General features: G+C 55.9%; 2 protein-coding genes across 2 annotated transcripts; one reads left to right on the forward strand and one right to left on the reverse strand.

The window, feature by feature from the left end:
* Positions 1-609: 609 nt before the first annotated feature.
* On the reverse strand, positions 610-10,304 carry TGME49_245570 (origin recognition complex subunit 2 protein). Its single transcript, XM_002366946.2, has 12 exons — positions 8,978-10,304; positions 8,281-8,668; positions 7,558-7,719; positions 6,951-7,267; positions 6,687-6,784; positions 5,876-5,991; positions 4,271-4,523; positions 3,367-3,489; positions 2,936-3,048; positions 2,328-2,543; positions 1,624-1,794; positions 610-1,006 (listed from the first exon to the last, which is right to left on the reverse strand). Exons 1-12 carry the CDS (start codon positions 9,624-9,626, stop codon positions 958-960), a joined length of 2,655 nt encoding a protein of 884 aa, XP_002366987.1. The 5' UTR covers positions 9,627-10,304; the 3' UTR covers positions 610-957.
* Positions 10,305-11,679: 1,375 nt separating this feature from the next.
* Positions 11,680-24,517, forward strand: TGME49_245580 (hypothetical protein; the record flags this gene model as incomplete). Its single annotated transcript, XM_018780753.1, has 13 exons — positions 11,680-12,762; positions 13,316-13,870; positions 14,210-15,054; positions 15,437-15,481; positions 16,100-16,772; positions 17,040-17,862; positions 18,369-18,953; positions 19,619-19,712; positions 20,012-20,048; positions 20,788-21,128; positions 21,801-21,939; positions 22,307-22,468; positions 22,892-24,517. 13 exons carry the CDS (start codon positions 11,680-11,682, stop codon positions 24,515-24,517), a joined length of 7,008 nt encoding a protein of 2,335 aa, XP_018634891.1.

Here is a 24,517-nt window from a genome sequence, read left to right on the forward strand (position 1 = left end):
GAAGATATATAACCTCTGCGCGAATGGTGCAGCTCGCAAGAGAGGATCTTTCGAGTCAGCAGCATGAACAAAAACATTTGCTCGTGTTGAACATCCAGCTCGTGGATATATCAGTTTTTGAAACTATATATATATATATATATATATATATACATTGGAGAGGCTAACTGGGAAGTCCTCCGTGGATTGAAACAGAGAATTGAGACTAGAATTGCAGTAGGTTTTTCACTGTCTCGAGAGATTCGTCTTCTGGCTGCTTCCGTGGTTGAGCCTTTAACTTTCTTTTGCATCCTTCGCGCCAACGCCGGAAACAGCGACAGGCACTTCGATTTGCCTCGGCCGTAAATTCATCTTGACCTCTAAAAGTAGTGATAAGTGACAGTGCGCCGACTGCGTCTGTAACGGCCTATATACAAAAATATATAGATAGATATGGTTAATGTCGATATGCCTCTATTTGTGTATGGTTACATAATGGAAGTGTCGATCTGGGAGTAGAGATCACATGAGGTGCTGTCGAGAAAGAGCCGCCAGTGAGTTTTGCGGAATGGTACTCCGTAGTCGACAGACAATGACGAGAGGAGCTCCCAAGACGGTAAATCAGAAAGCCTTTCGTACAAGAATGTCCACGACAGAAAATGACTCTCATGCAATCTCACTCACCCGTAAATACGTCCACGGGGTTAACCGAACACCCGTACCAAAGAAAGGCCTACATCTTTGTGCACTTACAAAGGCAATCGGTAATGAGCATACGCCCGCATGCCTCAAACTCGTGAAGACTGGAGACGCCTATTCACGCAAAGCTGGAAACTGGGCAAACGAGGGTGACACCAGATATCGGGGAGAAGGGAAGTGAGTAAAGTTGAAGGCGAGATGCACATCTCTGTGTAAAAAGAGATAAGCATACAATGCTGTGCTTGATGACAGACAGATGACTGCCACAATTTGGTTCCTTCAGATGCCGTACTGCTCGAGAATGGCGAGGAGCTGCTCGAGTTGAGCCCTGCAAAAGAAGACACATGCATGCATACAACAGTGCAATGTGTCTCAAAAAAGAACAAATAAGAATAGTCCCCAGACATGCGCCACACAGACGCAAAATCAACGGACAGTGTCCACACGCTCGTCCTCCCTTTCAACTGCCACTGAAAGGAACTGCCGCCGCCCTGTCGGTGCCTCCTGCAAAAGGCTGCGCTCGTCATGCCCGGCCGCCTGCCTCGTCATGTACGCCTTTGCCTTTTTCTCTTTCTGTCCTCTGTCTGCGAGGCTGACCGTAAGAGGCAGTTCCTGGCGGGCATCCCCTCCAGTCTACCACCGCCACTGCGCCCTGTCTTTCACCTCTCCACCATCCGTATCTAGAAGCTTTCTCACTGTTCTCTACCATCCGTGTCGAGAAACTCCCCGTCGCTTCTCTCTCGGCTCTGCTTAAACGTTCTGTCGCCTCTCTGGCGTCGCTGGATGAACAGTGCTGCCTCCCCTTTCCGCTTCGACTCGCTGGGCGTTTCCTTTTCCGCTCGTCGCGCTCTGCGCTTCCTGCTTTGTAGCTCTTTCGCGCTCGCACGTTCGTTTTTGTCTCCCTGCATGCACCCGTTTCTCTCTGGACTCCTCCCGTCCGCTTACGGAGTGGCTCGGATCGAGAGAGCTTCTTGGCCGCCAACGGCTGTCTTGACGGCAGCGCCGTGACTGGTGAGTTCGACGAGAAGTTGCAGAATTTTCGTTCTGTCGAGGTTTCCAGCCATCGCAAAAAGAGGGTCACTGAGAGCCTCGAGGGACACAGCGCGTCCTTCCCCGCTGCGCGAGAAAGAAACAGCAACACCCCGAAAAGAAAACTTTGTGTCGACCGAAGAATGCTTTCGTCGGACTGTAAATCAGCGATCGCGAGACAGGCAAAGGCGCTCTCCTGAAGTCGCGCGAATCGCTCTCGCTGCACTTATCGCGAACTCGGCCTCTGACGCCTCGAGATCCGGCAGCAAAAAGTTTACTGAGCTCTGTCAGGGTCTCGAGGTCCTGAGAAACTCTCGATAACTGGCAGAGTGTTGACAGAATACTGCTCTGGTGACACTTGCTCACAGGTATCGCTCTTGCGTCTCGGAATCAATACGGATCGAGTACAAAGTGCAGGGCCGAGAAGTTGCTTCTCCAAACTTGGTTGCTTCCTTTTGTTCTCAGCACATCGCTCTCCCTGAACCCCCATCTCTCCCTCTCGACAGTCGTTGCGCCCTCTCGCTGAGTCCCTCTCTGTCTCCTGCAGAACGGTTCGTTCCTCCTCTCTCTGCGCCTCAGTGACTCCGTTCCTCGGCTATGCTAAAAACGCTCTGACCTACCGCTTCAGCTGCTCCAACTGCCGCTCCGCAACGCATTTGAGGAGACGTTTGTGGTTGGTCGTAAGAGCAGCGACAACCGCGGCAAAGTTTACGCCACTCCCCCATACGCCGCCTGCGCCTCCATCGCTCGACGCGAAGCCTCCGGCTCCCGCACAGTTCCGCAGCCAGAGAGGCATGAAGAGACCCGTCGATCCCCAGTGCCCTAGGACTTCTTCCCTAGAGAGAGAACGCACAAAAACGCCATTCGCCTCCCAAACGCAGCTGTGAAGTTCCTCAACTCGCAGACACAAAGGCGGAGTTTTTGGAGACACTACGACTCGAACGTGTGCGGACCCACGGCAGAAAGGGTGGAAGACTCCTCGGCGTCGACGCCGACCAAAGTGAGGAAGAGAAGAAGGGAGAGAGCAGCATGCAAGCACAGTCTGTGGCTCTCAGACGCGAGTTCAGGTACAAGTGGATCTGGAAAGGGTCGAGCACACATGCGTCTCCAGTCTCTCTGTCTTTGGAAAGGTCGAAACAATTCTGATTTGTGAGTCCGCCCAAGCAACAACCCTCTGCAGCCTCTGCGTTGGGGCCTCCAGGAGGACGCTTTCTTGCGCAGTGCGCACCTGTAGTCCATGTAGGTGTGGCATCGATAGTAGAGACAACTGAGGCTCCTCAACTCGGCTCCGTCGAACAGTAGACCGTGCATGTGGTGATCGGCGCTTCCAATCAAGTAGATCTGAAGCAAGTCGCAAAGACGTAGACGGTGCATGTAGGCTTTGTGCGGAAAAACCAAATGCTACAGGACGGCAAACATCCGACAGACGAGAAGCGGAGGAAAACCAGAGGGGCGGGGGGGAGGGGGGCATGCATAAATCAGAGCTGGATACCTACGAGTCCTCGTCTCTCAGGGGGAGACAGAGACTGGGGAGGGGCCCTGTAGCCGTCTGTCCGGTTTTTCTCGACAAGCAGAAAGAGACATGTTTGCCTTCGAACGGGGAAAGAAACAAGCCGAGATCAGAGATGCACGAAATCCAGCTCCAGCTCGAGACCTTACGTTGCTGCAGGCAGCCAGCGAGGCGAAGGCTCGACAGGCCTCGCCTCGGAGCGGAGGTGCGTCGATGTTGTGTACGACGAAGTAGAGGGGAACAGACAGTTGTTTCGCGAGTGCTTTCACTTCCTGAATGCAGAAGAGAAAAAAAGAAGAAAGAACCAGCGAGTGTTCGAAGGAATCGCATTACACACAAAAACGGAAAGCGTTGCTCAGAAGGCGACTGATGACTCTCTGTTACAGACCCACTCCCAGAAGGGCGCTTCACCCTCAGATGCAAACACATACTCACGCATGCACCTCTAAAAAAGCGAGACAGACACAAGACAAGAGCGAAGAGGAGACCTCTCAATCCATGCACACATAGCAAATGAGACGCAGGGATGGAAATACATAAAAGTATATATATACATAGATATATACATATATGCATATATATATATATATATATATATATATATATACATATATAAGGATGTAGAGGGTCACGACACCCATGATATACATATACATATAAATGAAATATATATATATATATAGTCTATCAGTATGTACCGGCGCCCTTGTGCATGCGATTGATGACCATCAGAAGCCAATTTTTCGCAGGGCACACAGGTGAATTTCGGGATCCTGCAAAATCCGACTATTATTCTTCTTTCAGGAATACAGAAAAGCCTGTGCAACGAGGCATTTTGAGATTCACCGTGCGCATATCGCTCCAGTGAAATAGTGAACAGGTTCGGTACGGCAAATACGCCTGCATCGACCCATCCACCCACCCTACAATTCTTCATGCATGCACGATATAAGCATACATAATGTATACATATATATATATATATACATATATATAACATGCAAATAAGAGGAACGACATGGTGTGTGGAGCCTACGGATGATCGGTGCTCACCTTTACGAGTTTCTCTAGAGACAGAAAGGGACTTGATCTTTTGCTCGCGGCTTCGCCCTCTCCCTTGCTGGCAGCAGCCGCTGGCGAGACAAGAGCTACGCCCCCCTGACTCGCGGCCGCAGAGGCCTGGCGGGTGTGAGGGGAGGCGAGCGCCTTGGATGAAGAATTTGTAAGAAAGACAAGAAGATCCGAGAGACAGTGCTGCAGGCGCACCTCCCGGCGGTATCCCTCGACAACGCAGCAAACGCCGTCTCTGGAAAAAGACAATGCGGTAAAATGAAAAAGAACGAGGCTGAGGAAGAACACAAATGCAGCACTAGGCCCCCGCGACGTCACCTTAAAGTTCTGAAAAACGCTTCAACATCATTTCAAAAGGTAAACAGAGAAAACCAACACACTCACCATAATCTGCTCCGTCCGTATCTGTTTGGTGTACATAAACGTGAAAGCAAGATAGGAACGTAGAATATCTGCTTTTTCGCATCCGTTTATTCACACCACCATAGACACAAGCTCAAATGGATGTACGAGAAAAATCAGATCGGTGGATACCATCTCCTTAGAGATTTGATGCTACAATTTCACTGAACGTAGCGTAGAAACAAAAAGCGAGAAGAGAGGTCGAGAAGCCGACGAAGATCCGCGAGAACGAAGCACAGGGTCAGGAGCCACAGAGTAAAGATCCTCTTAGCGTGCCATCGACCGAGAGAAAAAAACGCAAAAGACAGAAAGACAGTTGTAGGAGGCCAGAAGCCTGCAAATCCGAGGCAGACACACCGAAGGGTACCTGGGGAGGGACGAGAGAAAACGAGGGAGACGGGGGTCCAACGGGAGCGACGTAACACAAGGTGACCATAAATTTGAAGAGAGGAAATTGAAAATTGTGCCTCAGAAGTCGGTTTTGACATAGAAACGTTAAACGGCAGGTAGGCGTGTATTCACGATTCAATTCACTACGCGTTCTCTTTACGATCGCCATTCCTTCCCGTTCTTCCCCCATCTTTGACTTTCTTCTCTCGTTTCCTTTCTTCTCTCTGTCAGCTCCTTCTTCGCCCGTTTTTATTCTCTCTGTCGGCTCCTTCTTCGCCCGTTTTTATTCCCTCCGTCTCAGCCTTCTTTTCTGGTTTTTATTCGCTTTGAGTCCTCCTTTCCCGTTCTTTCTCGGCGCTTTGTTTGCGCCTTTCCTGTGTCTCTCTTTTGCCATATCGCCCTTCCGTTTTTTCTTCTTGAAGCCATGCCTTTTCTTCGCCGCCGCGTCCCCGCCGCGCTGCTTCTTCACAGCGAAGGAGCCCCCTGCGTCTCTCTGCATTTCTCTCGCAGCGTTTAGTGAACGTCTCATTCACACTCATCTTTTTTTTTCCACGGCGTTGCATGCACCAACACGAATCCTCGAGATCGATAACAGCGAAGCAGCCATGTCCGTTCACGGGGAGACCTGAAAGGCTACGAAGGGGCACGGAGACCTCCTTTTCAATGAAAATGCGTTTCATGTTTGTGGCTATTTACCAAGACTGCGCTTCTACCAAGTCTAACATTTTTTTCCTTCATGTCAGTCGTTCTTTTTCTTCTTCTTTCATGATCATCCAGAATGGGTCACAACCGCACCTCAAGGCCTGGTGAGCAAAGCGGTCGAGAAGCAGCTTCTTGCTGCCGAAACCTTCAACAAGAACCGAGTAGCCTGACAGAAGCGCCGCCTTCCATTCCAGGCTGTGCGCCGCCAACTGCAACGCACAATCATACGCGTCGGCGTAGACGCGAAATCAATGCCGTATCAACGAACGAGGATATCTCCAGCACCGGCGGCAGCAAGGGGAGACACCCTGGTACGTAGAGTAGCTTCACAGACGACAGAGAGGTCGATAAAGCGAGTAGAGAGAGCAATTCATGCAGAGAGCGTCAGAAAGAGAGATAGAGATGCTTGTGCGAGACGCGTGACGGACGCGGGGAAGTAGGGAAGCAGACTTGGGAGGACGCATGCACTTGGAAAAGGAAAGTCCGAGGCAGAGACGTCGGTCATGCACACTGAGAAGAAAGAGACACCGTTCCCCACGCATCTATATTTAAAGAGAACGATAAAGTCTAGATAGAGAAAGACACCTGGATCGTGACCCTGCTGCCGTGATACCGTACCCGTTCCCCTTCCCTTTCTGTCCCTCTACGCGAAGCGGATTCACCACAAAGAGAGAGACGAACGCAGAGGAGAGAAATGAAACACCCAGCGGTACCGTTTCTCGACTAAGTCGCGGTCTCGTGTCTCGTCCACGCATGCAAGCAGAACTACAGAAGGCGAGAGGTGCGGTTTGCAGGGAAAAGAATTTGGGCTCGGAGCTCCTTCTCAAGTCGTGGATCTCGAAGGATCTGCTTGCTGGCGCGCGCTTCTTCCGCGTTCGGCCTAACGCCTGCCTTCTCTCCTCACCAGGTAGTGTAGCAAATTGTTTTTCGCCTTCGCGTTCGAACATGGAAGTTGCGACATGCGCTGGTGGACGCGCCGCGTCAAGAGCGGCACCGCAGCAGCTGCGAAGAACAGCGAAGGCTGAAGGAGACGAATCCAAGGACTGGCCACTCGGCAACGACAAGGAGAAGCGACAACGAAGGCGACGCGGTGGAAAGGCGGGAAGCTCTTTCGATCAGAATGCAAACTCCCTTCAGCGATGCGCGAAGAAAGAAACGGAGACTTCACCTGTGTCGTCTTCCGAGTCTTCGGGCGTCTCCTCCACTTTCTTGCCGCCGCCCTCGAGCGCAAAGGTTCGAGAGCCATGGGGTGTGCATACACCGCCTCTCGTCGGGCAGACTTCTCTGTCGGCTTCTTCGCTCTCGTCTCCTTTCTTCTGGCCTTTTTCGCCACGACGACGCAGAAAGCGAAGCAGCGAACGCGGCAGCTTCTCGTCAGAAAGCGACGACATCAGCGGACAGGAAAGATAGTCGAAAGACATCAAACGCGTGCAGTCCGCCTTCTGCGCTGTCGCGGTGTCTGGGTGTACAGACACCCCATCCGAACTAAACGACGCGCAACAAGAAACTCAGAAAAACCACATAGAGGAAGAACAATCAAACCATCTCACGGCAAAACCAAGTCAGCGACCACCGGGTAAAAAGCTGCACACACACGTCAATATATATATATATATATATATGCTCCTCAGATGCAGATACGCACCACTAGATTTGCACAAAAATGTAAGTAGATAGATAGAATTACCTTTGTTGATGCTTCCGTGTCTGTACAATCAATATGCAACTCGGTTTGAGACGGATAAAGTGAGTATGTGGGCATTTGAAGAACTCACGCTTCCTCGAGGGCACTGCGGGATTTTTCGTCTCTCGCGTCGGTCTTCCTCGACGCCTCTCCTTCCATTTCTTCGTCCTCGCTGCAGCTGCTTTCTTCCTCGCCTGGGAGAGCAACGGCGTCGCAGCCTCGCCTGCAAGAGCCGCTGGCGTTCCTCGACGTCCTGACACCGGAAAACAGAACATGCCTTCCCGTTTCTCTCCGCTGAAGATCAAGCGTCAGTTTTCGTCTTTCCTCTAGGTCGAATTGGACGCACGTGGACACAGGTGAACCCCCGCAGGAAACATACGGCGACATCTGCATTAGGCATATATATACATATATATATATATATACATATACATATATATATATATATATATGCAGATTATGCATCAACGTACATGAATATATATATATATATATATATATATATTCAGGGGAGCGCAAGATGCATACATAACTGCCTGTATATATTCATTCACTTATTCGTGATATGCGTCGACGAGGAACGTGCATCTCCTCCGAAAGATCAACATTCGAAATTCAGATGATCCGACACACACACCCAGACGTATGCATATATATATATATATATATATTTATATATTTATATATGGACAAGTGGGTATGCCATGTTACGTCGGAGGCAGAGAGACCGTGTTCGAACTGTGTCTGCTCCGCGGCTCTGTCGTTTCTTTCTTGTCCTCGCGCGCATTTCCAGCCTGTCCGTTCTGCAGGTCACCTTTTTCGTTTCCTCGTGCGGTCGAACACTTTGGCGCGCAGTTCTTCGTCGCGCTTCTCTTGCTCCTGAAGAAAGGCCTTCTCTCTTTGCCGGACGCGCCTGCGCCTCTCGAAGAGCTTCGCGGCAGCCGAGAAGCAGACAGAAAAGGGTACAGCGAGAGAAGAGGGGGATGGAGAAGAGGGGGGCGGAGAAGAGGGGGGAGGCGGCCGGCGAGGCTGCGCTTTCTTGCGGTGCACCTGGGGGACGAGAAGCGAGCTTGAGCCCCCCGAGGTCGGCGGCATCGGCGCTGGAGCCCAAGAGACACCTAGCCAGTGCGAGAAGGGCAGGAGGAGACTCCAGACCGCGCCGTTCGCGGAAGCCTCTTGAAGTCCTGCGCGGGGCGCACTCCCTGTGAACGAGAAGGCCAGACAGGATCTATACCCAGAGCAAGTGTGGCGAGCACTGAGGGAACTTCGAGAAAGCTGATGCCGCATTCGGAGGTGCAGAGGTCGAACCACAAAGGGCAAATGATGGACGTGACGAAGGACGCGTTCTCAGTGCACGACTGTCTGTGAAATGTCTGTAAGTCCTGGAGAGTTTGTGCGCCACACCTCTATCAGCTGCTGCCTGCCGCTGGAGTTGAGGAAAACTCTCTCTGCTCCGAAACCTCGCCGCCGTCCCTGTCCATCGTTTCCGGGGACCTGCGCGGCCATCGTACCTGACGAAGACGACTTTGTCGACGCCCGAGTCGCGGGAGAGAATCTGGTGTTTGGAGCCGTCTTGCTTGAGAGGGTGTGCGCCTCTCCACTCCGGTCGCTCTCGCCTCTCCGCCTTCTCGGCGACGGACTCTGGCAACTTTGAATAGCAGAAGAAGAAAGGGAAGAAGAGAGAGAAGAGAGTGAGGCAGGGGCAGTGGGGTAGGAGCGGACAGTTTGCCGGAGAAGGGTGCGTTCGAATCCAGTGAACTGGGTGCAGAGCCATTCTTCTTCGCCGTCACTCAAGACTTCTTCCTTTTCGATGCGTCCTTCCTCCCTCATCTCCTGGAGGCGTCTGTCGACCTCGGTCTTGACGGCCTCCTGCGCAATGATCAGCTCCCTATCGTGCGCCGCCTGCAGCTGCTCCTGCTGGCGGCGCTCCAGCAGCGCCTCCCAGGAAGAAGACGGAAGGAGAGAAGGACTGACGGAGAGCGCCTGCTGCGAGGAATGGCGGCCGCGGTCTCCCGTCGAGCCAGTCCAACTCGGCCGTCCGGAGCTGCAGGGGAGGGACGGCGACGAGGCACTCACGGACGGTCCCGCCAAACTCGAGGCGCGCGGTGCCGAGGCGCCAGGTCGCTCGCGAACGCCCGCGCCCCCCGAGAAAGACGCCATCTTTCACAAAAGGTTTGGCCGCGGAAAGGAAAACAACGAAGGGAACAGGAGAGATGAAGAGAGGGCAGACTGCACGAAGGAGAGAGAGCACAACAAGACCAAAAGAGAGAGCGAGAGGGTGAGCAAGCAGAAGAACACAAGTGCGAAGAAGAGAGAGGGAGAGGACGCAGGAGTATGACCTCCTACGGAGGTACGAGAGGTCCTTTCTTCTGCGCAGCTCTGAGTCCCAGCATAACCTTCCCAAAGGCAGAGAGTCAAGTGTCGAGACGACATGCGCAGGCGGAGATCTCCACAAGGAAAAAATAATCACATGCATGGACAGGCACCTGCATACGGAGAACCGCAGACATGATCAAGACATGTTCCGGCGTGGAGGTCCTGCTTCGAAGGCGGCGGCGGAGAGACAGAAGAAACGAGCTCCAAGATGGACGGAAAGCGAGAACGTCAACGTCTGGGAGCGGCCGGAATATCCTCGCTCTCTTCCAACCGGTTGCAGACAGCTGGAGACGTAGAAAACCTTGCGGGAGAATCTTGAGGCCGCGGGCGACTCTGTGCCTCACGAGTGTGTGTGCGGATGCATTTGCGTTCCGGCGCTCCTCACGGTCCATGTCCGGAGCTCTCTCTGTCTCTCTTGCCTTCTTTAGAAGAGAGAGAAAAGCAGAGAAACGAATACCCGACGTCGCACACTGGGTGCCAATCGGATCTTGCAGTTTTTTCCGCACGAGAAAACGAAGGACGGCCCCCTCCCCCTTCCCGACCACCAGCGCAGCGGGTGTGCGTACATTTTGTACACCCGAGCGGTCTTGCGCTTTTCTCGCAGGACAACCTTCGGCACGCGCGTCGTCCGCTGTTTCGCAGAGGAAACAGCAGGCTGGACATCCACGCTTTCGGGGATCCAGAGTGCTCGCTAAAAGGCCAGTGAACATCCGGACTTTCCTCCTTGGCAGACCGAAGGACTCAAAGGAATTTGCGAGTGACCTTCCCAGAGGAACGACGTGGAGACGAGACGTAACAGGCGCCGGGCGCGGGCAAAACCGAAAAGAGTCTCGGCGAAAGTTGTCGGTGGAAAGGTCGACGTGGACGGTGCACACTGAATTGTTTGTTTCCCTCTTCTACGGATTTCGAGAGTTTCTTAGCGACGTTTTCTTCTTCTGTGACGGCGACGAAGCCGGCACCCTGAGGAAGGAAGGCGGCGGCGCCAGATTTCACCAGTCGTTCGCTAGCACATCTGAGACAAGCGTAGCGCCAACCGTTGCGCGAGCACGAAAGATAAGAAAGATCGAAAAACAAAGAGAAAGAGTGAATGTATCGAAGCGGGTCTGTTACTGTCGCAGCCCCCTGTGACTCCCTGGCGCAGAATCCTCCCTGTGCCGCTGCTCCCTTCCTCTCCGAGCTCCTCTCTACTACGAGACGGCACCGTGTTTCTTTGGGCTTCTTTCTTCTCTCTTGCCGTCCGCTTGCAGCCTTCGTACTCACTTCGCCTCTCTCTTCTTCCCCTCTTCCTCTCCCAATCTGCTTGTCCCCTTCTCTGCTTCTTCTGTGCTCTCTTCTTCTCTGCTCGCATTTCTTCTGTGCTCGCATTTCTCTTTTGTTCTCTTCTTCTGTGCTCCGCTTCTCGCTGTTTCTGCGCTGTGTGGCTGCCGGTCCAGTCTGCTCTGCCCTTCCTTCGCGCCTCCCTTCTGCCCTCCCTCTCTCGGGCGCCTTCTTCGTCGCCTTTGCTGAGGATCTGCGGCGCGAGTCCTCGGCTGTGTTCATTTCCACCGCTTCCGTTGGTAGCGGAGCCCAGCCGCTTTCCAGGTGTGCTTCCGCAGCCGCGCCCGAGCCTCCGCAAGGAACGGCCGAGACTGCTGGGACGACGCATGCGAGGCGAGTGCACTCAGTAGTGCGCTTCTCTTCCCTTTGCCTGCGGCTCGCCAGGAAGCGCAAGGAGTTGGAGGCGGCGGCCACTGAAGGGTCGCGAGCTCCTGGCGTATGGAGACGAACCGCACTCGAGGGCCTCAGTCGCCCTGCCGCCTGTGTGGGGTAAAGTCTTGAAAGCTCTCCGGCGACGAAAATGGGAGGAACGCGAGGTCGGCGACCTGCGAGAGGCAGAAGAGCCGAGAACGTCCCTTCGTCTCCCAAGAGTCTGGCTTCTGGGGTCGCGGCGTCTCTCTCATGCTCCGCGCGGCGCCTCGGCAAGTCCGAGGATACGAAGAGTGGCGGAGAGAAGAAGGGCCAGACAGCGAACAGCCGAGGTGAGACTCCAGAGACAACGACAGGGTGCGCAGACCTCGGTACGATCGAGGCGTCGTCGAAGAGGCGACGACCTGCAGAGAAGGGCAAACCTTTGCCTCTTCCGCCTCCTGTTGCCTGCGCGCCAACCGTGGCGACCGCGTCTCCTCAAGGGACACCGAAGAGCACTGAGGATCTGTCCGCAGCGTCTCCTCTCGCGTTCTCCAATTCTGCTTGTCCCTCGGCCCCTCGGCCCTCCGTCGAGCCGCGCCCGCCGGCCCGGGACCTGCGCGAAGGGGACAGTGTGGGGCGCGCGGAGACACATGTCTCCTCGCCGGGGCATTGTGCAGGGCCGGCGTCGCTCCCGTTCTCTTTTTCCTTCTCCTTTACCCCGCGACAGCGCCTGCCGGCGGTCGATCCGCCTCTGAAGGCCGCGAATCTCCAGCTGCCCGACGACGGTGGCATCTCGAGTGTGGGGTTTGAGCCGGCGGCCTTCTTGGGCGTTTTCCAGAACGACGTGCGCGGTCACTTCCCGCCGCTCGACTCGCGGCCAAGTCTGCAGGAGACAGCCTCCCAGAGACCCTCGACGCTCGCCCGGTCCGTCGGCGCCGAGCCGAACTATCTCCGACCGCGTCTCCTGCGCCCCCTGCGACTCCACGGCGTCCAGGCGCCCGCCGCGGATGCGGGGGCCTCGCCTCCAGAGACAGGCCAGTTCCGCGCGCTGGGGGACGCCCTGGCAGCCGAGCAGCCGCGCCCGGGTGCTGAGGCCGAGGGGCTGCTCGGACGCGAACTCGCCGCAGACGTGGACGGAGACGTTGGCCTCCTCGAAGGCGGCGACGGCGGCCGCAAGGGCCGAGACGAAGCCGGCGCCTCCAGCCGGCGCGTCGGCTTCGCGCGACTCCGAACCTTCGACAAAACGAACCAGGTGAGGACGGAGCGTGAGTTCTCTGGCGAGCCAGGGGATTTGCAGAGGCAGCTCTGCGCCAGAGTTGAGACGAAGAACGACCTTTGAATGCTGAGTTTCAACGGCTCGCGACCACCCGTTTGGTCCGATGTTTGCTCTTCACGCAACGTAGTCACTGCGAAGGCGTCTTGTGGGAGTTCGGAGCTCCCAATTCCTCAACTTACAGTGACGAGTTCCTCTGTAGGTGCAATCCACTCAAGCCTATGTTATGTCCATCTGTCCATGTTAGACGATTCTCGGTTTCATTCGTGAGATGCCTCACACCTCAGTCATCTTCTCGTTTTTCTTTCGTTGAGGTTCTCGTCCTTCCCGCCCCGTTTCGCGCTTCAGACGGGGTTTAAACCAAGCTGCCGTGCTTGGTAGGAACCGGTTTGACCCTCGAGGTTCTTCTTGTTTGTTGTGTGCCTCTCTTCCACTCTCTCGCGCGGCTCTCGAGAGCTCTTTGCCCCGTCTCCCGTCCGTTATCTTCTGCCGGCATTTCCGACCTCCGGATTTCTCTCTGCTCTGTCTCCAGGTCTTCCAACTGTCGGCGGAGGAGGAGGCGAGTCTCCTGCGTCTCGCCGAAGAGCAGCACGAGCGGCTGTTCGCAGACGAGGGCAAGCGCCGCTGGCTCAAGCAGTGGGTGGAGCCCGCGCAGGCGGGTGTCTCCGGGGCCGCGGCCCTGTCTCCCTTAGGGCGCGCGCGGCAGACGTTCCTCATCTCGCCCAGCCCGGCGTGGGGAGCGCCCCTCCCTGCGCTCGCTGAGGAACTGACGAAGAAAAAGTTGCCTCTTCCTGTCGCCTCGAAAGCTGTTCGCCGCCTCACGCCTCTCCCCGCCTCCCTCGTCTCCTCGACGCCGGAGGCGAAGCTCACGGAACCTCGCGACGGCGCCCAGCCAGACGCGCAGAGGGCAGCACGGTACTCCGACAGGTTGCCCGCAGAGAAGGCTGAGGTGGACGCCGGCGCGAGTACAGCTGGAGGCCCCGAGAGTCCAGCAGCCTATGGGCTTCAGCCCAGCGCAGACGCCGGGGCAGAGCCAGTGCGCGGAAGGCCGCGGCGGGTCGTCATTCCCAGGGGCGCGTTCAAGAGTGTAAGTTAGGTCGGAGAAAGAAATTGCACATGCTTTCCACTACGGAGGTGGAAAGGAGCACAGCCGCCACACGAGAGGACACAGCGCGCGCGTCGTTTCTCTTTTTTCAGAGGGATTCCAGGCTGCCACCGCTTCCCGCCACTTGGTAATGCGTATGCTTGTCGCTGGGACGACTTTAGACTGACGCCTGTCTCTCTTCTGCTCCCACTTTGCTGAGTCTCTTGTTGTCGTTCTTAGACGACCGCGCGTCTTTCTCTCCATCCCCCCTCACTTTGCTAAGTCGCTTTTTCACTCTCTCTCGCATTGCCGCGGTTCCCGATTTCTTTCTTGTGTATATAGCACGACGCTGTGCGTCGAGGAGAAGCTCCTGTTTGTCTCCGCTTTCTTGCTGGTTCCCATGCGTCGGCTTCGCCTGAGACTGCTAAGGGCCTCACGTCTTCTTCTGTCCCTGATGCGGCCTCTGGTACTTCGGAGACAGACCCCACACGCGCCCCTGCCTCAGCTCCGACTATCTCCGGCGTCTCCACTGTCTCCCCTCCTGCGGGCTCCGACCCTGTGCGCCCCGTGGCGCGGCCACTGTCTCCCGCGGTCTCCGCAGCCGCTGCCTCTCTTGCGCCCTCTGTCCCCTCCGTTCCGCGCGGCGAGACACCCGAGAAGGCCCGCGTCCCCGCGGGCGCCGCGGACGCGGTCGTCGAGGCGGATGCTTCGCCTGACCCCACGCGCGGAGGCGCGCGCCACGGCGCCCTCCAGGTGGGGGCTGAGCTCGAAGTGGAGAAGGAAGACGACGAAACGAAGGAACGAAACCTGTTGATCTTCTTGTGTAGTTTAGAGCAAGCCATCTGTCAGTGGGCAGCAACTGCGACGCTCTGTCACCACTCGCTCTTTTCTGAGGAAGAGAGCGCGAGACGCCCTTCGGCGGTGGTGACAGGCCGCGGCGGAGACCAACGAGGCGCTCGCGAGGAGACACGCGGCGCGACAGCGCGTCTGGCGGCAGCTGCGGACAGGAAGCTGCATGCAGTCTGTTCGCGGAAAATCCTGGACGACGCGCATGCCTTCTCGCCTCTCCTCGCTTCCTCCTTGGCCTCGGCGTCCTCTTCGCAGCCTTCAAAAGACGACATCTCCTCTTTCTGGCGCGCCTTGCTTCCTGTGAAACCACCAGACATGCCGCTGGAAGAATTCGTTGTGTAAGCGAGCAACTCGAAGCCGTGTGGTTGCCGAACCTTTCTGCGGTTCGCCTCTCGAGTCGGTTCTGTCGCTCGGATTTGCGCAACCGCCCCCTCCGATACAGGCGATCCTGGAGACACACCGGAAGCGCCTTCCCTCTCCGCTCTCGAATCGTCTTCCTGTCGCTGCTGTCCGTGGTGTATGTACGCGTCACGCGCCAGCTGCAGAGCGAGACGCCACAGCTGGGTTTTCTGTGTGTTCCGTAAACGCCGTTTGCACTCATTCGTTCTGGTCTCGGTTGTTGCCTTTCCTCATTCGTCATGGATGCTCGCTCGCTGGCTCTGCGGCGCGGCGCCGCTCTTCGTCTCAAGTCCCGCGAAGTTTTTTCTTTTCTCTTCGCAGGTGGTGCCAGCGACCCCTTGGCATGAATGTGTCGGAGTACCTCCGGTGAGCAGAAGGGCGAGGTGAAATGGAGAGAGATGCTCGACAGATTTCAGTTTTGTCTCGAGTTTCTTTTGTGCCGGAGACAAAGGTTTTCGTGCTTAACTTCCTCTTTCAACGCCTTGCTGGATACCACCCTTCTCCGCCACCCCGATAAAGCACTCGGAAAATGAAACGTACTTCTCTAGGCAAGCTTTCGTCTCTTCCAGTTTTGTGCCATCGACTGTCTCTCTTCGTCGTAAGTCACTCTCCACCCTTCTCCGAGTTCAGTCTTTGTGGCGATTTTTCTTCCCCGTTGCACTTTGTACTTTTCTCTCTCTCGTGCTTTGTCTCTCCGGCGTTTGCCGTCGTTCCTCTTCAGAGGGCGCGTTCTGATGCTGCGGTGTTGCCCGCGTGTCTGTGTTTTCTGGAGCGTCGCGTTCCTCTGGCGCGTTGTCAGACTGTTTGAGTTTACTTTTTCGTGATTTCGTTTCCTTCGTTCCAATGTCTATCCAGGCTGCGAGTTCTGTGTAGGCTCTTTCATTCTTAGCTTTCCTGATTCTCTGACCTCTTTCTTAGTCGCTGATTCCTCCGGTGTCGCGTTGCTTTCTTCTCTTCGCCTTTGTTCACATCCGCTGCGCTCAGGATTTTGTCGGGGCACGAGGCCCTCGAGTGTCTCCCATCGACCACACAGTCTCCAGAGGCCCTCGAGTGTCTCCCATCGACCCCACAGTCTCCAGAGGCCCACGAGTGTCCCCCACCGACCCCACAGTCTCCAGAGGCCCTCGAGAAGGCAGCCATGTCGATGTGTCCCGAAGAGAAGGAGCGCGACCCTCGTTCGCAGGAGAAACGCGGGAGACGCCCGCGGCTCTCTCTTACATCCCCAACCGGCACTTCGTCGCTCTCTTTGCCCTGTTCTTTTTCAGCTGGTGCTGCGACTGAAAAGTCGCGAAGAAGCGACGCCTCTTCTCTCAGACGTTCTTCGACCTCTGCGTCGCTCTCATCTTCTCCCAGCTCTCCCTCCTCATCTTCTGCTCCTATTGCTTCTTCAGCAGACTCCCCTGCAGGACCCGTTTCTTCCTCTACGTCGCCTTCGTCTTGTTCTCCTTCGTCTGCTTGTTCTCCTTCTTGTTCTCTCTCGTCTGTTTCCACGGCATGTGTATGGCAGCACCTGTACCGATGGTCAGAGGCGAATGCCGCGGACTTGGGCGCCGTCCTTGATGGCTACGTCGACTTCGACGAAGAGCGGCGACGCGCGCTGAAGAAACAGAGACACCTCCAGAGACAGTTCGCCATCTACAGCAAACTCTGCTCGACGGTGCGTCGTCTTCGAAGCGGGCGACGGGAGCCCGGCGTGGAAAAGAGGCTGTGGGGTAGCACAGGAAGAGACTCCGAAGGTCGACGCGGAGCGACGAAAGCAGAGCGGCAAGAACGCAGGAAAGAACAGAGACAGACAGGGAGAGCAAAGGATCCAAGGGACGGAGGGAAGGCATGCACGCATGCATGAAACGCGCGTCCTGCACAGCCTCGGCGTTTCTGTCAGAGTGCCTTGTCTCTGTGTGTTGCCCCTCTTCTCTGTTTTCAGATGCGGCGAAACTTTGCGACTTTGCTGCCCCGGCAGCTGCGCACAATTCGAGCGGGGATGTTTTTCACGATTTCTCAGAGTGCCCTTTCTCACGGTCGATTGTTGAACCTCGTCTCGTGGCAACCGCCAGAGTCCCCCGCCCTTCCCTTTGCGTCTCTGTTCCTCTCTCCATCTTCTTCTCTGTGTTCGTCGTCCTGTGCTTCCTCGGTGGGTGTGCCATCCTCCTCCGAAGAGAGGCCATTGAAGACGAACGCATGCAGTCTGCCAGTGGCCTCGCCTCGCGGCATGTCTGCTCCCACTGTCTCCACATCTCTCCTTCCGCCTGTCGCAGAAGGTGGATTTCCGGCGAACGCAAAGGCGCCGGAGAGAGCGACGGAGCGAGCGGACAAACACGAGGAAGGCGAAGCGCGCGCCGCTCGGTCAGGCACCCGAATTCTGCGACAAAGAGGCCTCGTCGCAGCTGAGTATTTCGCGGATCGGGAAGGCCTTCTTCGGGACCTCGTCGCCTCCTTCCCGGGGCGCTCCAACGCCCAAGGGGATCGCGGCGGCGTCTCCGGAGGGCCGACGGGCGAGGCCGAGGCCGAGGCCGAGGCGGGGGATCCAGAGGAGACAACAGGGTGCGTCGAAGCGACGGGGAAGAACCGAGCTGCTCATGCAGGTTTTCGAGTCGGAGAAAACACTCACACTGGTAAAGCTTTCTACTACCTACGAGCCGTCGACGCACTCGAGAAACGCTTCGAGGACATGCACGGCGTCGCCCAGAGACAACGCGACCGCCTACAAGCTGTCGCCGAGTTCGGACTCTTCCCCCCCGCTCCAGAAGGTGAGCGAAAGAAAAACGCAGTCGACAGAGACGGAGAGGAGCGAGAGCGACGAAGGCAGAGGGAGAGGCAAGGGGAGAGGGGAGAGGTGAGGAAGAGGGGGCAGAGAAAAGCAGAGAGGGCAACGAACGAGACGCGGAAAGATGTGTGGAACAGGAGCGAGGACGCAAGACGATCAAGGGTGAGAAGTGAAGACGAAGCGAAGAGAGGCAGAGAGCACAGAGACGGGGGCGGAGAGTGACATCACGACGCGACTGGCCGGAGAGAGGAGACAGGAGATGGAAATGACGGAGACAAGGAGGGTATGCAGAACGAGAGAAGAAAGCAACGAAGGAGAACGAAGACAACTCAGTGTGAACGGTTGACATTTTGGCGTTGTGGCTTTCACTTGTGTCGCGTTTGTCTTCCTTCCGAAGGCCCAGTGCTCTTTTCATGTTGAAACTTGTTTCGCCTTTGTAGATCCTGAGTTTCTACGTGTAACGCTAACCGACTGTCTCTGTTTCGTCAGAAATCCCCCGCGGCTGTCAAGTCTGGAGATGTCTCAACCTTACTTACGCGACCGTCCTCTGGCTTCTCTTCCATGGCGCCTCAGCTTCTCTGTTGGTGATGCGAGTCTCTCGCCTTCGGCCCCACCCGGATCTGCAGGTGTGCCTCCACAGTCTTCAAGTGGAGAACGCAGTTTTCTCTGTGCGTCGCCAGCTCGCCTCTTCTCCCTCCTCTCTTGCTCCATCTCCTTCTCGCCTTTCTTCTGTGCTTCCTCTCTCTCCACACTCTTCTTCTCGGCGAGAGGACCAGGCAGCAGAGCGAGACGGTGGGGACAGACGAGACGTCTTGGCGACGGAGACAGGAGACAGGAGAGACACTCTCGGGGAGAAAGAGAGACAGCTCGTCTCAGAGCTCGTGGGCCGGGCGTTGGCAACAGCCCGGCGCTTGGCGGGAGAGGAGGAAGGAAGCGAGACAAAGCGAGAAGGAAGAGAAGAAGAGAGAGAAGAAGAAGGACTTCCGGCAGTCCAAAGACCTGGCAGTCTCATCGCCGCGAAAGACGCATACCTCGCCGGTGATCACTTGGTTGAAATCGCCCCTCACCTCGAAGGCAAGCGCCGAGACACATCACTCGAGACAAGCGACCGTGGGCTTCTCTTTCTGCACGCCCATCTCTCAAGCTTTTTCCACACTCATATATAAATGTAGAGTCTATATACCTATAAATAGATATAGATATTTAGATAGATAGACATATTTAAATATATACATATATATACACATATATATACATATATATATATATATATATATATATGAGCCAAAAGGATAGACGTACGCATATATATATATATATAAATATACGTCTATACGGGACAAAGGTATCTAGGTCTCCATGAACGTATAATATATATATACATATATATATATACATATATATATATATAGGAATATGGGGTAAACACATACACATTGTTCTCATATGTGAAAGTGGGGGGGAAGTACTCTAGACGTCGAGTCAGTTACTGAAGGGCTTGAGTTTCAGAGTTTCAGTCCTGGAATGCTGTGAACTGAGTACGAATTCAAAAGAGGCAGTTGTGGGGGTACGCGATTGATGTCTAGCCTGCTGGTCGAGAGGTCGGTTGAGATTCACACTGCACCGCAGAGTGACCAAGAGAGGCAGCCGCCTCTGTGCATGCGTTCCTAGAGTCGCGCGGCAGGCTCGCGTCCCTCCCTCCAGTCTCGTCTTCGCCTTTTGTCTTCGAGTTTCCACAGACGTCTCGCTGACTCAACACCTGGAGAAGCACGGTGTTTACAAAGGCGAACGCGACGTGCAGCGCGTCCGGCAAATCATCTTTCTGCTCATCAGGTAAGGTCCACTCGAGATGTTCGTCTCCTCCCATGTCTCTTCGTTTCTCTTGAAATCACTTGTGGGCGCTCTGGCACCGCCGTCTGAGGAGTGTCGACTTTCGAAGGCCAGTCTCGACGACAGACTCCGTTTCCTCTTTGAGTTTGGGTTCAGAGCCCCTCGGCCACAGTCGCCTTTGCGCCGCTCTGCCAACCTTCCCTGGCTACTGAACGAGCAGTCAGGCAGTCTTCGTTTGCATGCAATCTCTCCGTTTGCGGTCGTTTCTCACCGCAACGTCTCGGTGTGTTGTCTCTCTGCAGGCTGCTGGAAGAGGCCCCAGACCATTCGGTTCTTTTGGTGAGTTCCTGGAGACGCGAAGGGGGGGGGGCGACGCGCAGACAACAGGGATCGCGGCAGCATCGCTCTGAGAACATGACACACTCTAGGATTGACCGTGTTTGCGTAGCCAGGCGGAGACTGAGGCGAGTTCGTAACTTGTGCCAAGGTGAAATGCGTTCTCTGTTGAATCAAACATCCCCCTATCTGGCGTTTTGCGTCTGTCACTTGGGGGGCGCCAGCGCGGGCGTTTCATGTCTTTTCTTCATCTCTCTGGTCTCCTTCGTCGCTCACTCCTTTTGAGAAACTCGCGGGATATCCTTGCAGTGTCGCTTGCGTCCTTCTCTCTTGGTCTCTCGCGGTGGTAGTGCTGCCTTGTCGCTGGTCTCTCTCTGCGCTTCTGTCTCTCCCGCCGGCTGCGTTCGGGTGCTCGTTTTCTTCCTCCTTCTTTTCCACTGCAGTCTCCGTCTTTCTCCCCTTTCTGGAGATGGAGACGCGGGTCTCGAGCAGTCACGCTGGTGTCTGGGGACTCGCTGTTGGTGCAAGTCGCATCGGCAGTCCACCATCTTTCGAGAGCTCGTACACAAACGCTGTGGAGTCGCCTCAGTGCGCGGGATGCTGAAACGCAACGCGTTTCGCTGTGTTTAGCAGTACAGTGCAGTGTGCAGCAATCGCAAGGAACAAGGGAGTTCGCGATCCTTCGTCCATTCGTTTTTGTCCGCGCCTCGCGCTCGCGCCTCCCGTCTGAATGCGCTTGCAGCCCGTCAAGACCTCCCGGGTGTATCTACGCCAGCGCCGCCTCGTGCTCTACATCGGCGTGCCAGCCTCCGCCGCATGCATTCCCCTCTCGGCGTTGCTGAGCTGTAGGTCAGTTGCTTCTGCGCCGCCCGAGTCGAGGAGAGAGAAGTCGGAGACAGCGCAGGGAGCAGACGAGAACGCGACGGCGCGGGAGGCGAACAGAGTGCTTGCGAAACAAATCGAAGGAGCGAAACAAGAGGAACTCGAATACGTTCTCTCTCGCGACTTCGGCGTCTCAGTGTTAGACGCCATGAGACAGCCTACCGTCGCCTCTGTCCTTGGATGGACGGAGCCTCTCGACAGGTGAGACGAAGACGCGAGAGACCAGAGAAAGCGAAATCAGAGAGACTGAAGATATTTCCTTTTCGTCGGAAGTCTCGGAGAAGAGAGACTTCTCTCTGTTTGTCTTCACACGCATCCATCTTACCGGATTGTGTTCCCTGGTCTCTTCCAGCTTCGTTTGTCATTGTTCCTCTCTCTCCGTTTCTCTCCATTTCTCTTCGTCTCTCTCTACTTCTCTCTGGGTCTGTGTGTGTCTGTGCCTCTCCTCTCTTTCCTTCTGCGTCTTCGTCGGCCATCGCTTTGTTTCCCTGGCGTCTCTTCTAAGCGGCGCGGATGTCCATGCGTTCTCTTCAGTGGCGTTCAGGGAGAGGCAGTTGCTCCATTTCCTGCATGCCTTGCGTGGGCAGTTAAGCTGTAGAAGAGTCGAGAGTTCTCCTCTTTTACTCGCTCGGCGCAAAATGCGATCTGCCAGTTCCTGACCTGGTCACGGGCCAGCCTGTGTGGAAGCGCTGTTGTGGACGCGCGGAGAGAACTTTTTTTTGCGAGAATCAGATTCCTCAAGCGACACACATGAACCCAATGCAGCGAATGATTGGCCTGCATGCAACATTGAATGCTTTTCGCTGCCCACTTGCTCGTCTCTCCCGAATTGCGCGCGCATGCATGCCTCTGTCGATCGGTGTTTCCTTGCAGTAGGCTACCGCCGGAATGCTTTCCTTGTGACCGCCTCTCTCTCACGCCTTCCTCTGAGCGAGCGAGTGGGGACAGCCCTCGAGTTTCCTCTTCATCTTTCCTTCCGCTCTATCCAACAAAGCCAGTCGATGTCTCTAAAGTACGTCTCCAATCTACCCGAAGGCAGCCTACACAAATGCACACAGCTGTAGCTGTTTGTGTATGTGTGGAGGCGAATTGCAAAACTTCTGTTTATCTATTTGCCATTCAAACGAAGCACTGAGGAAGCTGATTTCCATGGTCTTTACCGATTCTGGGTTGTTTTTTTGCACCTCTCAGCACATATAGAGAAGCAGTTTGAGTGAAGCATTTCGTCACATGTTAAACGGTTTAGCTCATGAGACGATCCTGAGAAATAAGACTCTTTCTTCAGTTGCTGCGTCTCCCGTGTGTCGGAAGAGGTCGACGCGGAACGCGAGCATGACATTCGCCGTCTCTCGTCTGTTTATTCTCGCTGTCTCCTTCAGGCCCACACTTGGATGTTGGGCGTCTTGCTCTACCGAATTGTTTGCGGCGAAGAGAAGCCAGTCTCCTCCAGTGTCGCTCGGGCGTCACTAGCCTCTTCTTCTTCGTTGTCGGCCGAGACATGCCCTTTTGACCTTTCTGCATGCAGCGATGAAAGCGCGAGGGTGAGCGGCGCTTTCCGCTTCTCTGATCTCACGCTTTCGCCACAGTTCCCCAGCGGGGCCTACACATATACATATTGCAAAACGTATCTGCATACCAATACATGCATATATATATATATAAATACATATACGTATACATATATATATATATATGTATATATTCGGGCATATCTATGTGTGTTTGTGAAGATCCATGTGTCACACGATTGTTTGTAACTGGATCCGTTGCTTTCCTTGGGCGCGTTTCTTTGACTGTTGCCCCCCTCACATTTGTATCCATGCAGAATGCCCGTGTGTGTAAGTCAGCCTGTACGGTGTTGTCAAAGGCCGCGTCGAGATGGTGTTTCGCTGTTTTTCTTGAGTTTCGTTGTGTACAGCGGTGCAGCTGGCCTGCATCTGCGGGTGTCTCTGTTTTCTCTTCAGCGTTTTCTCGCGTGGTGCCTGACTCCAGATCCGCGGCGGCGGCCTCTTGTCAGAGACCTGCTACGTCACCCTTTCCTCGCTGGCTTGGGGGACTCGTACGACGCGACTGTGCACCCGAGTTCGCCGCTGGGGGGCGAGGAGCGAAGAGACAGGAGACAGTTGTTGCGGCGCGACGGCGCTTTAGAGCCGAGCGGGGAGTCCATGCTGGACTGCGGTGGCAGTTTCGACGAGTCGAAGGCCAGGACAGAAGCCTCTTTTCTGGGAGAGAGCGACTCAGAGCCTGCATGCAGTGAGCGCGCCGCAAACGCATGCGACGAACACAACGCCTCCCACACTCCACGGGCCAGCGCCGGCGCGCGAAGAAGCGCAGATGCATGCAGGCCAGGCGCAAGCGGCGCAAGCGGCGCAAGCGGCGCAAGCGGCGCAAGCGGCGCGGCCGGGTGGGGCAGACCCTCGGGAGGCAGTCGGAGGTCGAGCGTCCCCAGACTCCTCGATGGAAGCTCCTCAGACGCCTCCCCAGTCGCTTCTGCGAGACGGCGCCGACGCGCAGGGGCGTCCTCGCCCGTCCGCGATCCGTGGGGGAGAGGCTTGCGAGACAGTTCCGCCTCTTTCTCCTTCTCAGCAGGCGCGGCTCTCAGGCGCACTTCCGAGAACACCCAGCCGCGGCTCAGGGGAAGCCAGTCCCGCAGGCCTGCGAGCGCCTCAGGCTCCGACAGACATGCCCGAGAAGGACCGGAGCGCGAAGGGGAGACAGGCCTGAACGCGTCTCCAGGCCGAAGCGGAGAGACGGACGCGGCGAGTCCAAAGCGCCGGTCCACGATGCACGGTTCCCGACTGCGGAGGCGGTCGTCGAGCAGCGGCAGAGGAGAGAGAGAGAATCGCAGGAAGAGCACAGGAGGCAGAGTAGACAGCAGGCGACACAGCGCCGGAGCCTCGCCCCAGAGAGTCAAAACCTTGCCGTCCCCTCTGTCTCCTGCGACGACACCTCGGAGACGCGCAGACGAGGAGACACGAAAAACGCAACCTGACCAGCCACGAGGGTCTCGGCGCACCAGCGCGCGCTCGCAAACGTCGGCCTGTGCGTCTCCCGCCAAACTGCATGCAGCCTATGGGCGACAAGGGGCGCGCGCAGCGGCAGGTACGCATGCACTGCATGCAGAAGCTTCGGCGTCCTTCACTCCGGGGTCTGTGCGCCGGCGCCAGCGAGTCTCGGAGTCGTTGCGGCGGAGCGGGCGCGAGGTGAGGTCTTCCTCGCGAGTCATTGGGGACGAAGAGGTAGAGCGGGTGGAGACAGGCAGGAGCCTCTTTTATCGTCGAAAGAGAGATTCGGAGACAGGCTCTTCACCGGTTTCGCAGCGGAAGAAGCCGCGAGGCGAAGCTCCGGTCGACGCGCTGCTGTCTCGAAGCCGGAGAGAACAAGGTGGAAACACACGTCTCCTCGCCTGCTCAGAAGCTCTTTTTGGAGACGTCGAAAGAATGGTTCCCGAACTCATTGGCCGACAACGTGACGGCCGCGAAGACGGAGTCGCCTTTTACGGAGGCAACGACCCTCTCTCGATCGGGCTTCCCAGCGAAGATGACGAAGAGTGGCGCGAAAGCTCCCAGGAAGAAGACGAAGAAGAGTGA

The sequence above is a fragment of the Toxoplasma gondii genome, chromosome XII (genome assembly GCF_000006565.2).
Source record: "Toxoplasma gondii ME49 chromosome XII, whole genome shotgun sequence".
NCBI lineage: Eukaryota > Apicomplexa > Conoidasida > Eucoccidiorida > Sarcocystidae > Toxoplasma > Toxoplasma gondii.

Bases quoted from the DNA above. Each gene is read 5' to 3' on its own strand.
- TGME49_245570 (XM_002366946.2), bottom strand. From the start codon at position 9,626: ATGGCGTCTTTCTCGGGGGGCGCGGGCGTTCGCGAGCGACCTGGCGCC. The intron at 5,992-6,686 runs GTGAGGAGAGAA...TGTGCGTTGCAG, and splicing joins ACAATTTGCTACACTACCTG to TTGGCGGCGCACAGCCTGGA. The intron at 4,524-5,875 runs GTGCGGTTGTGA...GTCTTTTTCCAG, and splicing joins TTTGCTCACCAGGCCTTGAG to AGACGGCGTTTGCTGCGTTG.